General features: G+C 45.8%; 2 protein-coding genes across 2 annotated transcripts; one reads left to right on the plus strand and one right to left on the minus strand.

Annotated features, from left to right (window-relative positions):
* Positions 1-3,528: 3,528 nt before the first annotated feature.
* On the plus strand, positions 3,529-6,778 carry LOC117838069 (glutamine synthetase cytosolic isozyme 1-3). Its single transcript, XM_034717943.2, has 13 exons — positions 3,529-3,785; positions 4,243-4,282; positions 4,481-4,584; positions 4,679-4,727; positions 4,828-4,934; positions 5,039-5,126; positions 5,335-5,463; positions 5,553-5,627; positions 5,726-5,779; positions 5,876-5,913; positions 6,025-6,184; positions 6,338-6,398; positions 6,491-6,778. Exons 1-13 carry the CDS (start codon positions 3,712-3,714, stop codon positions 6,613-6,615), a joined length of 1,104 nt encoding a protein of 367 aa, XP_034573834.1. The 5' UTR covers positions 3,529-3,711; the 3' UTR covers positions 6,616-6,778.
* A 537-nt stretch (positions 6,779-7,315) lies between these two features.
* LOC117838068 (phosphoglucomutase, cytoplasmic 2) lies at positions 7,316-13,512 on the minus strand. The gene is made up of 18 exons (XM_034717942.2): positions 13,279-13,512; positions 11,761-11,842; positions 11,394-11,449; positions 10,916-11,029; positions 10,737-10,799; positions 10,533-10,652; positions 10,339-10,439; positions 10,148-10,207; positions 9,966-10,065; positions 9,731-9,888; positions 9,539-9,634; positions 9,159-9,222; positions 9,003-9,084; positions 8,549-8,727; positions 8,392-8,468; positions 8,073-8,205; positions 7,722-7,838; positions 7,316-7,626 (listed from the first exon to the last, which is right to left on the minus strand). The coding sequence occupies exons 1-18, from the start codon at positions 13,351-13,353 to the stop codon at positions 7,555-7,557; spliced, it is 1,749 nt and encodes a 582-aa protein (XP_034573833.1). The 5' UTR covers positions 13,354-13,512; the 3' UTR covers positions 7,316-7,554.
* Positions 13,513-13,778: the final 266 nt, after the last annotated feature.

Below are 13,778 nucleotides of genomic sequence, written 5' to 3' on the forward strand. Positions count from 1 at the left end.
CTGCACACCCAGTAAGCAAAAGCAGGTTCATGAGCTGCTGCTCGCCTGCTCCTGTAGTATCTCTTTTTTTCTGAGAGTGTTTTGGACTGCCCAGCTGATCGGAGGCTGATGCTGCGTACCAGCCACTTAGAGTTAATTAGGTTCTCTTCTTCTCCCAAAAGGAAAAAGGAGGCCTAAGGTCATGTTTACTTCCCTCCAAACTTCCAACTTTGACACTATGTAAAAAAAAGATTCACCATCACATCAAACTTGCGGTACATGCATGGAGTACTAAATGTAGACGAAATCAAAAACTAATTGCACAGTTTTGTTGTACTTTGCGAGACGAATCTTTTGAGCCTAATTAGTCAATATTTGAACAATAATTCACAAATACAAACGAAACGCTACAGTTGCGCATTTATGGCAAAATGTCAATTTTGCCTATCCCAAATTGGGAACTAAACAAGCCTCAAGCAAAGTTAGGTCTGGATCCAAGTCCTGATAAGCTAGCAAGGCTGCAAACGCGCAATTATGTAGCCTTTTCAATTCGTACCAACCAAACTCCACAAAAACACCCACCATACCCGCAAAAAAGGCACAAACAAACCCCGCATAATAATGTTTTAAAAAACCCACAGAATACCTGGAGATGTGCAATTATGTGAAGATAAGATGACGGTTCTCCTTATCTTCGATCAACAGGCTCATCTTTCGCCGCGCACACCGATCTCATGAGATAGGATTTGGTTATCCTGCGATGAACTGATGATCGTAAATTCGTAATGCCCATCGTGATACGCCTGCACGGTGCCCCTGCCGCTGGGAGGGCAGCTGGCAGCAGCACTTGGATTCCATGCAACGCAAAACGGACGGACGATATACGGCCTGCCCCCTGCTGCACTGCATACTGTAGCCTCGCGTGACCTGTAGCGCGTCCGTGCATGTGTCCGCGGCCCAAGGTTGCTACACGCCACTGCCGCCCATCAAGTCGTACGGCGCCGATCAGTACGGCCAGGTCGGTGAGGAATCCGCGCAGGGATTCGTCCAGTGCCAGCACGACGTCGTGGTCTTGGTCGGTCGTGACTCCGACCCGACTCCTGCCGGTTGTATCGCGTTTTGATTTCGCTTCGTTCCAGGGCCTGTTTATTTCCTAAATTTGGAGTGATGAAATTTGCATTTTGCCATAAATACGCAACTATATCATTCCGTTTATATTTGTGAATTATTGTCCAAACATTGACTAATTAGGCTCAAAAGATTCGTCTCGCAAAGTACAACAAAACTGTGCACTTAGTTTTTGATTTCGTCTACATTTAATATTCCATGCATGTACCGCAAGTTTGATATGGTGGGAATCTTCTTTTTGCATAGTGCTAAAGTTGGAAATTTGAGGTAACTAAGCAAGGTCCAGATCTTGCGCCATGCCAGTGCCGGTACACTCACCGGACGGGCACGGCTGGTGCCGCCGGGCTCATCCTAAACGCCATCACCATGCATGTGCACGAGATCAGTGCAGGGGGGGCGCTGCAAGGTGTTGTCTGCGCGGTGAAGATAAGCTCGATGGGTCTTAGGCAACGTGACGAACGGAAACGCGAACCACAACAGCGGCAGAGCGAGCTGGGTTTATCTGTCAGCACGGACGTTTCTATTGCTTGCGTCGCGTGCAATGGACACGCGCTGCACCTGAACATCACCCGGTGGACGCTACCACGTGCAGAATCACAGCTCGCGCGCAACCTAACATGGAAACCGCAGCGAAACCTTCCTGATCCGTTGCTTTCCAGCCTCGCTCGAGACATTTTAATGAAGGGTTGCATTCAATCAAAGCAGATCTTGAATTCTAGTAGGTTGATCGATCTCGGTTCTGAAGGGGTTATGATCTTTGATGCTTGAGAAACACACACCACAAAATGCCTGGAAAGATTCGTTTCAAAGGAAAATACCTGGAAAGATTAAAAGAACGGCGGGCGTGGAAAGGAAATAAAGGCCGCCGGCAGATAAGGCCGGCCGGCCGGCCGGTGATATGACCCCCCTCATCTCTGCTTCGCCTGGCCGGTTCCTCCATCTCTCGCCGTGCAAGTCGGCCCACCGACCTCCACGGCCACGAACGCTACGCCGCTTTATGCCGGCGTGACCTGTCGTCGTCGTCGTCGTCGCCATCCCGATCATGGCGCGCCAGCACGCCACTAGCTACTGTGGACGTGACGCCTCACCTTGATGATCTATCGATCGGTGTGTCGTCTTCTCCTTTCCGCGCGAGCGGACGTGTACCTGCCTGTCGTCTCTTGCCGGAAGCGGCCGGCGGAGAAGAAACTGGCGTTAGGTGCCGTGCGGTGCCTCGTCACGCGACGCGAGCCAGATCTGGGGTGGTTTTTGCACCGGCGAGCGGCGACACGGCACCGGCTGGCTTCGACCGGAGTTCGGAAAGGGTTCAACGGACGCGGAGGCTCGGGCGTGCGGCGACGTCGGTTTTGGTCGTCTTAGGCCAGTCCACATCACTATAGAAATTACACGCTACAATCCATAATTTCTTAATGTGGTTCGTAATAAATTTATCATCTCTTATCTCAACCGATCATAATTGTTCCTCATCAATTATGAAGACACAATCTTCTCATAATATAAGATTTGGCAATACTTGTGTTGACACTGGATCTTACATAAGATTTAATTTCTTATTTTTTTTCATTCTCTCTCACTTAATATAGTGCCACATAAGCTAAAAATCTTATGTGGTAATACAATTAATGTTACGGAAATCATCTTAATTGGAGTCCCAAGGGTTGGGACTGCTCTCGGAAAGTGGGCGACGACGCATCCATAATGCTGGATCCGCGGCTCCGTATTCTCCATTATTGTTTGCTAATTTCTGCGTGTTGTTATCCCCCAGTCTGTGCATTGAGCGTTGGAGCTTCTCGATGCCACCGCGCTCAAGATCCCATCAGCACCGTCTCTAGCCGATCATCAACGAGGCACAGCAAAATAATACTCCCTCCCGTCACGGTTTGGACATCAACACAACACGCCTCCAAAAGACCAAAACAAACTCAACTTTTGGTTTTCGACATATGGGAAAAGTATATACTTTGAAAGAAAAATGTTTTTTAGGCGAAACAACTCTTATAATTCCCAAATATCCAAAGGAAATTGTAACTGAACTTTCAAATGATATGCTTTGTGCAGCCCAAGACGCCACCTTTTTGTAAGTGGAACTGGAGTACTCATTGGACTAGTGTGTAGAGATAACTCCAAGTTCGATCGGTGCAATTCTGGCCGCTGAAACAGCTAAGCAGGGCTAAGGCAACAGAATAACAGCATCTCAAACTGAAACCAAGCACCGTGTCAAAAAAGCATCCGCTTTCTTACCGAAGCCCTCCAAATGCACTGACAGGTGGTCGAGCGGCTGAGACGTCTGCGGCCGAGGACAACCGTACCACGGAGCCTTCCGGAGTTCAAAGACCCCAAAAGTCAGCACCGCACTTCGCAAAAAGGCCCACCAACCGCCACGGGGGGGGCGCCGGGGCTCTCCCTTCACTATTTAATAGAGAACCAGCCAGCTACGGCTGTGACACAAACGCAGAGATCAAACACTCTCTGAGCCTCGGCCTGCGCAGCTACACTGCAAGAGAGAGGGGTCCCTGCCATTAGAGTCACTGCTCGTGCTCTGCCTTAGCGCCCTTGCCGAGGAGGAGGAGAGGGGATCATCAGGAAGGCATCCCCGTCGTCGCCATGGCTCTGCTCACCGACCTCGTCAACCTCGACCTCTCGGACTGCACCGAGAAGATCATCGCAGAGTACATCTGGTGAGCGTTGCCGCCTTCCCCTCTCGTTGCATCCGATGATTTTCCATTTCGATTTTCCATTTCCGTACGTCAGTCACCATGGTTGTTCGTTGGGACCTTGTTGTGTTTCACGGTGTGTTTATTTTTACATGGAAGGCAAGCAAAGAAGAAAATATATATTCACTGGCAGGAATTTCCATGACCATCTTACGGATGCTGTATTAAACAATTTAGAAATGCTTGTATGAATTATGCTAGCTAGTTTGAGAGAGAGAGAGAGAAGGAACTTCTGAATTGTGGCTTTGTTGATTTTTATCATGGACTCTAGCCGGTTGTGCACCATCATTTGCCTTTTCAAGATTGTTCCAAAATGCTGGTGTCAACTTGTTCCCCTTCACCAGTAAACTAGACACGTCTGCATGTCTGTCACTCTTAGGCCGTACTAATCCACTTGTAATTCCACCTTTGTCTGATGCAGGGTTGGCGGTTCTGGGATGGATGTGAGGAGCAAAGCCAGGGTCAGTACATTTTTTTCCTTCCTCCCTGATAAGTGATAACCATGGACCCTTATCTTGATACAGTTTTCTTTGCATGATATGTGCCGTGCAAGTGTAACTTTTGAACCGTGACAAGTTTTCAAGTGCCACGAAATCTCAAAAAAAAAATCAGTACTTTTCAAAGTGCGTGACAAGCTCCTCTGACTGCCTTTTACTCAGACACTGTCCGGACCTGTGGATGACCCTAGCAAGCTTCCGAAATGGAATTTCGACGGCTCCAGCACCGGCCAAGCTACGGGTGACGACAGTGAAGTCATCCTTCGGTACCATACTCTTGACCCCACCCTTAAAGGCTGTGCGTCTTGTCGTTCAATAGTTGAACTAATTCGCTTTCACAATTTTATTTTGGGTATCAAGTCCTCAAGCCATCTTCAGGGACCCATTCAGGAAGGGGAAGAACATACTGGTAACAGACCCTCCTTCGATTCACATCTGCAGGTTTTCTGCAAGAATGTTGGCCATGGGTATGGAGATGATCTTTTTATCTATCTTTGACCTGTGTGCAGGTTATGTGCGACTGCTATGCGCCGAACGGAGAGCCGATTCCGACCAACAAGCGGCACGGGGCGGCGAAGATCTTCAGCCACCCTGATGTTAAGGCTGAAGAACCATGGTCAGTATCTCCAGCATTCTGTAGTCCTGCACAGATTGAACTTATTTTATCGATATCTCATTGCATCAGATGGTGTTCCTTATGGTGCATCTGTCCAAATTCAGGTTTGGGATTGAGCAAGAGTACACGCTTCTTCAGAAGGACACCAACTGGCCTCTTGGCTGGCCATTAGGCGGCTACCCTGGCCCTCAGGTAGCTACGCATTTCTTACAGCAAAAAGCTACTTTTCAGCATAATTAAAAGAGAAGAGAAAAATTAATTCAGTACCTCCTAAAAACCATAGCTTTGCAATAACCATAGCAGAGTTGCTAAGCTTATAGATCAATGATCGTGTCCATGCTTGCCAACATGCATGCACGAGTTTTAGTAAATTCAGTGAGCGGTGGTCATGGTGTAACAGGGACCTTACTACTGCGCCGCCGGAGCGGACAAGTCGTACGGGCGGGACATCGTGGACGCGCACTACAAGGCCTGCCTCTACGCCGGCATCGACATCAGCGGGATCAACGGGGAGGTCATGCCAGGACAGGTACAATTCTACTCTCACTGCTATTCCGACGGGTTTTTTTTCCCCCGGATGTGTTGGCGTCATCTGCTGATGGGGTTTTGCGTGGACAGTGGGAATTCCAGGTTGGCCCCGCCGTCGGCATCTCCGCCGGCGACCAGATCTGGGTGGCTCGCTACATTCTTGAGGTAGACCTGCTTGCGTTCGGTTCGGATGAGACATGGCGTGCTGTGTCGGTGTGATTTGCTAATGTGACGTGCGTTTCTGTTTTCCCTGTGGTTGGCAGAGGATCACCGAGATCGCCGGTGTGGTCGTCTCCTTCGATCCCAAGCCGATTCCGGTGACCATTATTTCTTTACCAAATGCGCGGGTTTTTGGTCTGTGTCTGAAATCATCCTGCTGATCTTATATGTCATCTTTGCGCATGTGACTGCAGGGAGATTGGAATGGTGCTGGTGCTCACACCAACTACAGGTACAAAACTAAAGCCACTAGTACTTAGCTGGATAGTGAAATCTTGCTCTGGGTAGTGAAATCTTGCGCTGTACCGTGTTTTAATCTGCTCCCTATGTGATGCGCATCCAGCACCAAGTCGATGAGGAGCGACGGCGGGTACGAGGTGATCAAGAAGGCGATCCAGAAGCTGGGCCTCCGCCACCGGGAGCACATCGCCGCGTACGGCGACGGCAACGAGCGCCGCCTCACCGGCCGCCACGAGACCGCCGACATCAACACCTTCATCTGGGTGAGCGCGACGAGACCGCAACCAATTGCACATTTCTTTCAGTCAGTCAGATCACACGGCCCTCCTCTCTTCCTCCCATAACAAAACGTACTCATCTCTCTCTCTCTCTCTCTCTCTCTCTCTCTCTCTCTCTCTCTCTCTCTCTCCTGTCAGGGTGTTGCCAACCGCGGCGCGTCGGTGCGGGTCGGCCGCGACACCGAGAAGGAAGGCAAAGGTGAGGCAGGCGAACGAAACCTTGGATGGATTCAGGAAGTTTTGGTGGGTTTATGCGGCTGAACCGTGTGGGTTTTTCTTGGTTTGTTTCAGGCTACTTCGAGGACCGGAGGCCGGCGTCCAACATGGACCCGTACGTGGTGACCTCGCTGATCGCGGAGACCACCCTCCTGTGGAACCCCAGCCACTCCAACGGCAACGGCGTCGCGGCTCCCTGATGATTCCGCGATCCTGCGGAGGAGCCACGGGTTTCTTCGTACCCGAGTCTCTGCGTCTGCGTGTGTGTGAGCCGCGCGGCTGCGGAGATGACGATTGAGACTGACGCTGTCAGACATCTTCAGATAATAACAATAATAAATTGCCGTGTGCTCGTTCTCGTTGCGTGCTTGGACGTGCAGAATCAGCTTCGCGCGTGTTCGGCTCTGGTCTGTCCTGGACGATCTCTTATCATATCTATGCATTTAGAGGAGCTCAATGTATCTATACATCTAGAAAAGCTAAAATGTCGTATAATGATTTGTCTTCAAGAAACAAAATTATGGACAAGAAGAAGCTCAGAGCGTCTGATACTCTGATCATCACTGAGTCAGGAACAGAGCATGTATCAGAGCTAGCGATTTCCATGCCCAGATGTTTACTGCTCTAATTTACTTCTACCACTGTAAGGCAGGGGATTGAACTTATAACATGAAATTGGCAATAATATCGTCCAACAACTAGATTAAGTGCAAAGACCAATTTAATTCGACCTCAACCCAGATAATCTCCCGGCATCCATGATTTACGATCACTTACTACGAAGGCAGGATTGGCACAGGGAAAGGTTGTCACGTCTGACGATTCATAGCACAGGCTCAACTCCAAGCAGACCACAAAACAAGAGTGACGAGTGTATACAGGTGGGTGAAGATTTTGACATGCTCAAACAAACAAAACACATCTGATATATTACGAGGAGAAACACGCTCCCAATTACAGCACTGTAACAAGATTTATTACCGCATGCTGTGCCAGCGGCAAGTCTGCAGTATGGGCAATAAAAATACATTTTATTCACTGGTGAGATGCAACAGAGGGGGAAAAACTATCAAATACGAGGCCGGAATGAAGGTTTGTAAGTGCCTCAACTCATTCTAAAACACAGGTTCTTCAAAAATTTATGTGATAACGGTGGGGGCAGAGCGGCCAGTGTACTCTTGCATCTTGGAGAGCTTGAGTGCAACATCAACCTGAGATGGATCACAAAATCAGTAAATCAGTTCCACAAAAGTACTGAGCCATGTTCATCTCTGTGAGCCGAAAGAATACACGGGAGATATCTTACCAGTGGAGCAAGGGCATCCGATGATTCCCTGCCGGTCTTGGACGAATCCTTCTCGTACTGCTCGATGTAGACACGGATGGTGGCACCAACAGAACCGGTTCCAGAGAGACGGAACACCTAGAATGCCACGAAACCATGTCAGTTCACCAGCATGTCTTGCAATCAGTATGATACAATCCAAGCTATCAAATATATCCATCTGGCCAAAGATGAACCCAGCATATTATTAAAGATTATTGCAAAAATGTATGGTTGCATGTGGGGTGTGGTTTATACCCTGCTTCTTTTCTTTGGGTTCAGGAAAAAAAATAGAGGATATCTGAAACAACTTAGGTTTTTCACTCTACATACCAGTCGTGAACCATCTCCAAAGAGGTATCGGATACCCTGGTGCTTGGACACAGAGCCATCAACAGGATCCTGATACTCAAACTCGTCAGCTGCAACTACTTCGGAAACATCAGATCGGATCTCCTTGATCAACCTAACAAAGAGATAATTTAGACATGGTATACAAAAAATTAAGTTTTGTGATTGCTTGTATCGATTAAGGAACTACATACAGCGCATATAACTCTAGGATAACAATTTAAAATATCACTTGAATAGTTTGTTTTGGGGAAAATACTAGTTCTTTTTATGTACCAAAGTCAAAAGAATATTCACTTACTTGTTAACATCAGATAGTGATGATTGCATGCTGACTAGATTTGCCATAAGCTCCTTAGCAGCCCCTGCATCAACGTTCTTCACAACAAACATGTACAATTAACATGCTATCTTAAGTGTGGTAAACATGCAAGATGCATGTAAAAAAAAAGAAGTACCTCATAGTCATAGCGTGTGTAATAATGGCGCCCATAGGTGGCCCAGTGCTGACGAACAATATCTTCAACAGAGACAAGCTTATCTCCTCCTCCAAGGTTGTCCTTGTTCTTGAAAGCAAGAATAGACAGCCACGCAAGCACAGCCCAAATACCATCCTTCTCACGAATGTGGTCAGACCCTAACCAAAGTAGTAGATATTAACATTTCAACCATGTCTATGCTGCAATCCCAATATCAACGAGTCCTAGACTTATGGATTTATTAATGCAAATCACCAACTAAAGAAAATGGTGAGAGCTCATTGCCAGAACACATTAAGCCACTAGCTCCATTCATTTACCAAACATTAAACCAATTATTTCACTGAACATGCCAATACAAGAGGCGCTGACACGTTTATTACTGTAGTCAGTATGTATAAAAATGATAGCCACAAGTGTTTCCAAAAATTACCAGTGCCAAAGCTCTCTTCACCACAGATTGAGCACATTCCAGCATCCATCAAGTTCCCAAAAAATTTCCACCCAGTAGGCACCTGAGACATGGTTTTTTGTGTTAGATTTGTCTGATATTCAAAAATCTTACAAATCAAGGTCTTCAAAACTTTACCTCAAAGAACTTGAGATTTAAATTCTTCGCAACAACATCAAGAGCAGCAGATGTTGGCATGCTCCTGCAGTTCCACCAAAGGAACAGCAAAAATTAGATATAGAGAAACCGTAAATGCATCTAAGATTTTACCAGATGAAAAAACTGGCACTAGCAGTCAGCACGTTCCAGATGGAATTATCACTGATATCTTAGACGGATCCATTGAGAAGAACCTTGCAAATCTTTCTTGCAAGAAGAGCACTTTGTAGAAGGAAACTTTCATTTTACTTCAGGCTGTGGTGAAGCCTACCACTTAAAAGCCTTAACTATAGTGAGAAATTTTGACAGCAACATGATCTAGATGCTACATTGGCAGCAATACAGAGAAGAGTTTTTACCTGGCAACTCCCTTCAGGCCGGAAGCAAAGTAAGGAATTGACTGAACAGCATTGGCCGCGATAATGGCGACAGAGTCTGATGGTGTCACAAAGAATCTAGAACAAGAAAAAGGGAGCATCATGAATTCGTTCTGGTCCCTTTCTATATTCCAAAAACAAGTTTTCTACGAAAGATACTCTGACAGATCACACCTTTTACCCAGGATCATGTTTCGGTCAGCATCTCCATCAGCTGCAGCACCAAATTCAGGAGGCTCGACATTGGAGGATGACTTTCCAAGACCCATCCGTTCAACCAACTCTTTTGCATAGGTGAGGTTAGGGTCCGGATGACCACCTCCAAAGTCCTCCTGCAAAAACATAAGTGGTCAATTAATACCAAGCTGCATTCTTAACTACAACTTTGTGACAATGAAGAACAAATTACCTTCGGGACACAATTCAACAGTGAGCTTTCATCAGCACCAAGCTCTTCCACAAAGATGTGTTTGGCATAAGCTCCAGCAACACCATGCAGGGCATCATAACTAAAGTGCAAAGCAAGATTTTAAATGCACTACAATATGTGAATATGAGAATGGTAACATAGTTGCAGTTATAGGTGCGTACCAGAATGTAAATTTTGGAGATGTCAGCAGCTTTTTTATTGCCTCAAAATCAAAAATTGACCTGCAATTGAATAGTAGTAATTAAATCATTAGATTCCCTTGTTAACATAACATAACAATATCCAAGAAATATACAAACATGAAAATTCTCTCTTCAATAAAAGAAATACCAAAAAACAGTAAGCTACTTACTTCATTAACTTAATGTAATCTACACTGGAGTCAAAGACCTCCACATCAAAGGGACCTTCAGGTCCACTGAAGCTAGAGACGCCGATTTCAGAAATATCAACCTGCAGTAGGAAAGTAAAAGGAAAAAATGAATTCCAATAACTTGTCAAAACAAATAGCAAGAAAACATTTAGCAGGGTAGCACTAAATCATACATCTGGAAGGTCCTCGGAGATAAGGTATTCAGAGATTGTCGTTGTATTAGAGAAAATCTTGTCGGTAACAGATTCAGGGGCAGGCCCACCATTTCCCATGTTGTATTTGATCCCGAAGTCCTGGAAAGTTCAGTGGGATGTATTCAACACATAGAATAACGGTGGAACTTGATTTGACAGGGATAGCAGCAGCAAAGTTGGTACCTCAGTGGGACCACCTGGGTTGTGGCTTGCTGTTAAGATGAAGGCACCAGTAGCCTTCGATCCCTATTATCCATGCGTTTATAAAACCAATAGTCAGGTAACTTATTACAGCAGTGAAAAGAAGTAATGAGTAAACATGTTTATACTTCTAAACATTGTCCTTTATTAATCAAACTTACATCTTCACCAATTCTTTCACGGATGACAGCAGATACAGCTGGAGTAGACATGAGACTGTTTTGTCCAACCCAAACACGTCTCAATCCATTGGCAGCAGCCATTTTTGTTATGATCTGTAACAAGCAAAATAAATGTTATTTCTTGCCACCATTATATCTAGTATATGAAAACTAAGACTAAATATTAACAACAAAAACTTGACCACAGGAAGAAAACAACACCCAGAATCAAGACGCCTGCCATGCATGGACTGCTCTGGTCTCTGCTAGTAAGTTAGCATCATGGCATCAAATGAAAAGTGCACAGACTAGTTTACAGCAAACTACTGCATGCTGTAGTATCTAGCTAGCAAGCCAGGCATCTAATGAATCAATATCGAAATTGAAGTCTACAGCAGCCAGTATCAAAACAGTATAAACATTACATAATTGGATTTATAGAAAGGATTTAAGGGATATGGAGACTATTCTAAATCACCTGAACAGCATCTTTTGAGAAATAGCGGCCATCACCAGAGACAACAATAGTCGCACCTATAAGAAAGGAAAGGAGAGGTGAGCAAAGACTGCAGAGAAAGATCAAGGGAGACAATGGAATATTTTGGCTAGGGCAACTGCATGTCCCATTTACAATTCAATTGATGAAGAAACAAATGCATGAAAACAGCACAACCATAATTTATTAAAACCTTGTGTTATCCTCAAAACTAGTTAGGCCCAGTAATACCAGTTACTGTACAGTACACAGTTTACTTGGCTAATCATATTGGATTATATGAACAAAAGAAAAGCAGAGAGGAAGTATGTTTAACTCAGGACTGGTACTTATTTGATAAGCAACTTGCCTTTAACTTCTTTAGCAGGAAGGGCATTGAATGTTGATTGGACAAAGTTCTGCAGATAATGAGGCTGCTGGAATACAGTAACCTGGTAATAGTAACAAAAGATTAATCATAAGAAAATAGCCTGAATTTTACAATGCTACTGATAACATTATAAGTACTAAATTCACAGAAAAAAAATCTGATGAAAAATTCACTAGCATCTGCAATAAGTAATCAGTCCTACATTTTACTTGATGGGGAAATAAAATCATAAAAATTAAAATACTCTTTGTTCATTCCCATGAAGAGAAGACTAGTTGGCTAGGAGCAAATACAATGCTCAGGATCACAGTAAAACAAGGTATGTGTAGAAACACTAGAACTTTTAGCTATCTGTGCAGACAGATACAATAGACATGGCTGCCTCAACTGGAGGAATAGTCCATAGTTCTACCCTGCTAAATAGTAAAAGTGTATTGTTTTAATGTTTTTCCTACTTAACGCAGTACAGTACGATAAATAAACAACCACGTGAAACCAATCAATATTGTGTTAAAACATTAATTTGGTAAGATTCCATATGGACATTGGAATATACCACATTGGAGATCCATAGACATGAATTGAGAAATACTCAGGTCACACCCCAAGAAATTTGCACCGCATTTGGATCAAGACAATTATCAGAATTGCACCATCACATCCAATCAAGAAAAGGCTGAGAGTCCGAGATCAAATTTTTTAATATACTGCAACATACTTCCACCTCTTTACAACACCAAGTCACCAACTACACATTTAAGCCAAGGGTGTCAACAACAAAATAAAAAACCTCTGCCTCATCCCATTTTGGAAATACACAATCCAATCAAGCCTCATAGCCACGACCCACTCAAGCATGGACACATGAGGTGTTATTAGATTATAATTAACATCAAACAGACCCAACCAGATGCAGCAAACCATGGCTGAACAGTTTTTTCTGTGAGATATCTCTCGGGAGTAAACACTGAGAGACCGAAAACCATATGATCCAGTACAATAGCTAGGAAAACAGAGGTCCTGATTATCATCTCCACCCACCTAAGTCGGTAATCTAATCAGTGAGATCCAGTAACAATTAGCCAAAGCTGATCAATGCTCGTACGAATCTTACGGATCAAAGCCATGCAAGCATACAATTCAGATCATTCTGTAGGAACCAATGGATCAGGCCAGCAGGCATGCTCCGAACCACACCTGTCCACAACCTGCTGCACCTATCAACCGCAAGCAAACGCACTACCGCGGATCACGATCACAGCAGCGGGGTTCCCCAGCAGATCCAACCGAAACGACGGATCGAACAGAGCCCCGAGATCCCGAGCGAGATCCGCAAGGCGGCACGCGGCAGGAAGCCAAGGCTGGCGCGCGGCGGATCCGAGGCACCAGAACAGAGGACGAACCCACCGCATCACAGAAACAGAGAGATCCAGATTTGGGCCATAGGAACGTAGAGGGAGATCGGGAAGCGAGAGAGGGCGAGGGCAGGAGGGAAACCTTCTTGCGCAGGCCGGAGGTGCCGGGCTTCTGGCCCTCGAAGGGCGTGGTGGCCTTCTTCGTCACACTGAACATGGCTGGGCCGCCGACGATCCGCCGCCGGTCGCCGCGCGAGGCGAGGAGAGGGGTGGGGCGGAGGAGGCGCTGGTGGTGGAGGAGAGATCGGGAGTGAGAGGGCGGGGAGGGAGTGGTGGTGCGATGACGATGGCGACGAGGGCGTGGCGGTATTATAGCGGGGGAGGGCAGGGAGCAGGAGCACACAGGAGGGATCATTCCGTCGTTCTCCTGGCTTCTTTTTTTTCCCGTTCACTTTTTATTAAAATTTCCTTCCGGCGTGGCCCTTTTTGGGTTGTGTATCCCGCCGCTTCCTGTGGACGTGAAGAGAAAGACTGCGATGGAAGAAAGCGGGTGATGTAATCTGCCGTTTATATACTGTGGTACTAGGTGGCTGTAGTTTCCATGTTTCGATTTTGTTGGCGCAGTATCATCATTAGTCTTCG

This window comes from Setaria viridis, chromosome 9 (genome assembly GCF_005286985.2).
Source record: "Setaria viridis chromosome 9, Setaria_viridis_v4.0, whole genome shotgun sequence".
NCBI classification, from domain to species: Eukaryota; Viridiplantae; Streptophyta; class Magnoliopsida; order Poales; family Poaceae; genus Setaria; species Setaria viridis.

Excerpts from the sequence above, each read along its gene's own strand:
- LOC117838069 (XM_034717943.2), top strand. The coding sequence starts at position 3,712 with ATGGCTCTGCTCACCGACCTCGTCAACCTCGACCTCTCGGACTGCACC. Across the intron at positions 5,780-5,875 it reads TCGATCCCAAGCCGATTCCG|GGAGATTGGAATGGTGCTGG; the intron begins GTGACCATTATT and ends ATGTGACTGCAG. Across the intron at positions 5,914-6,024 it reads GGTGCTCACACCAACTACAG|CACCAAGTCGATGAGGAGCG; the intron begins GTACAAAACTAA and ends ATGCGCATCCAG.
- LOC117838068 (XM_034717942.2), bottom strand. The coding sequence starts at position 13,353 with ATGTTCAGTGTGACGAAGAAGGCCACCACGCCCTTCGAGGGCCAGAAG. Across the intron at positions 11,030-11,393 it reads TCTCAAAAGATGCTGTTCAG|ATCATAACAAAAATGGCTGC; the intron begins GTGATTTAGAAT and ends TGCTTGTTACAG. Across the intron at positions 8,728-9,002 it reads TGAAGAGAGCTTTGGCACTG|GGTCTGACCACATTCGTGAG; the intron begins GTAATTTTTGGA and ends TACTTTGGTTAG.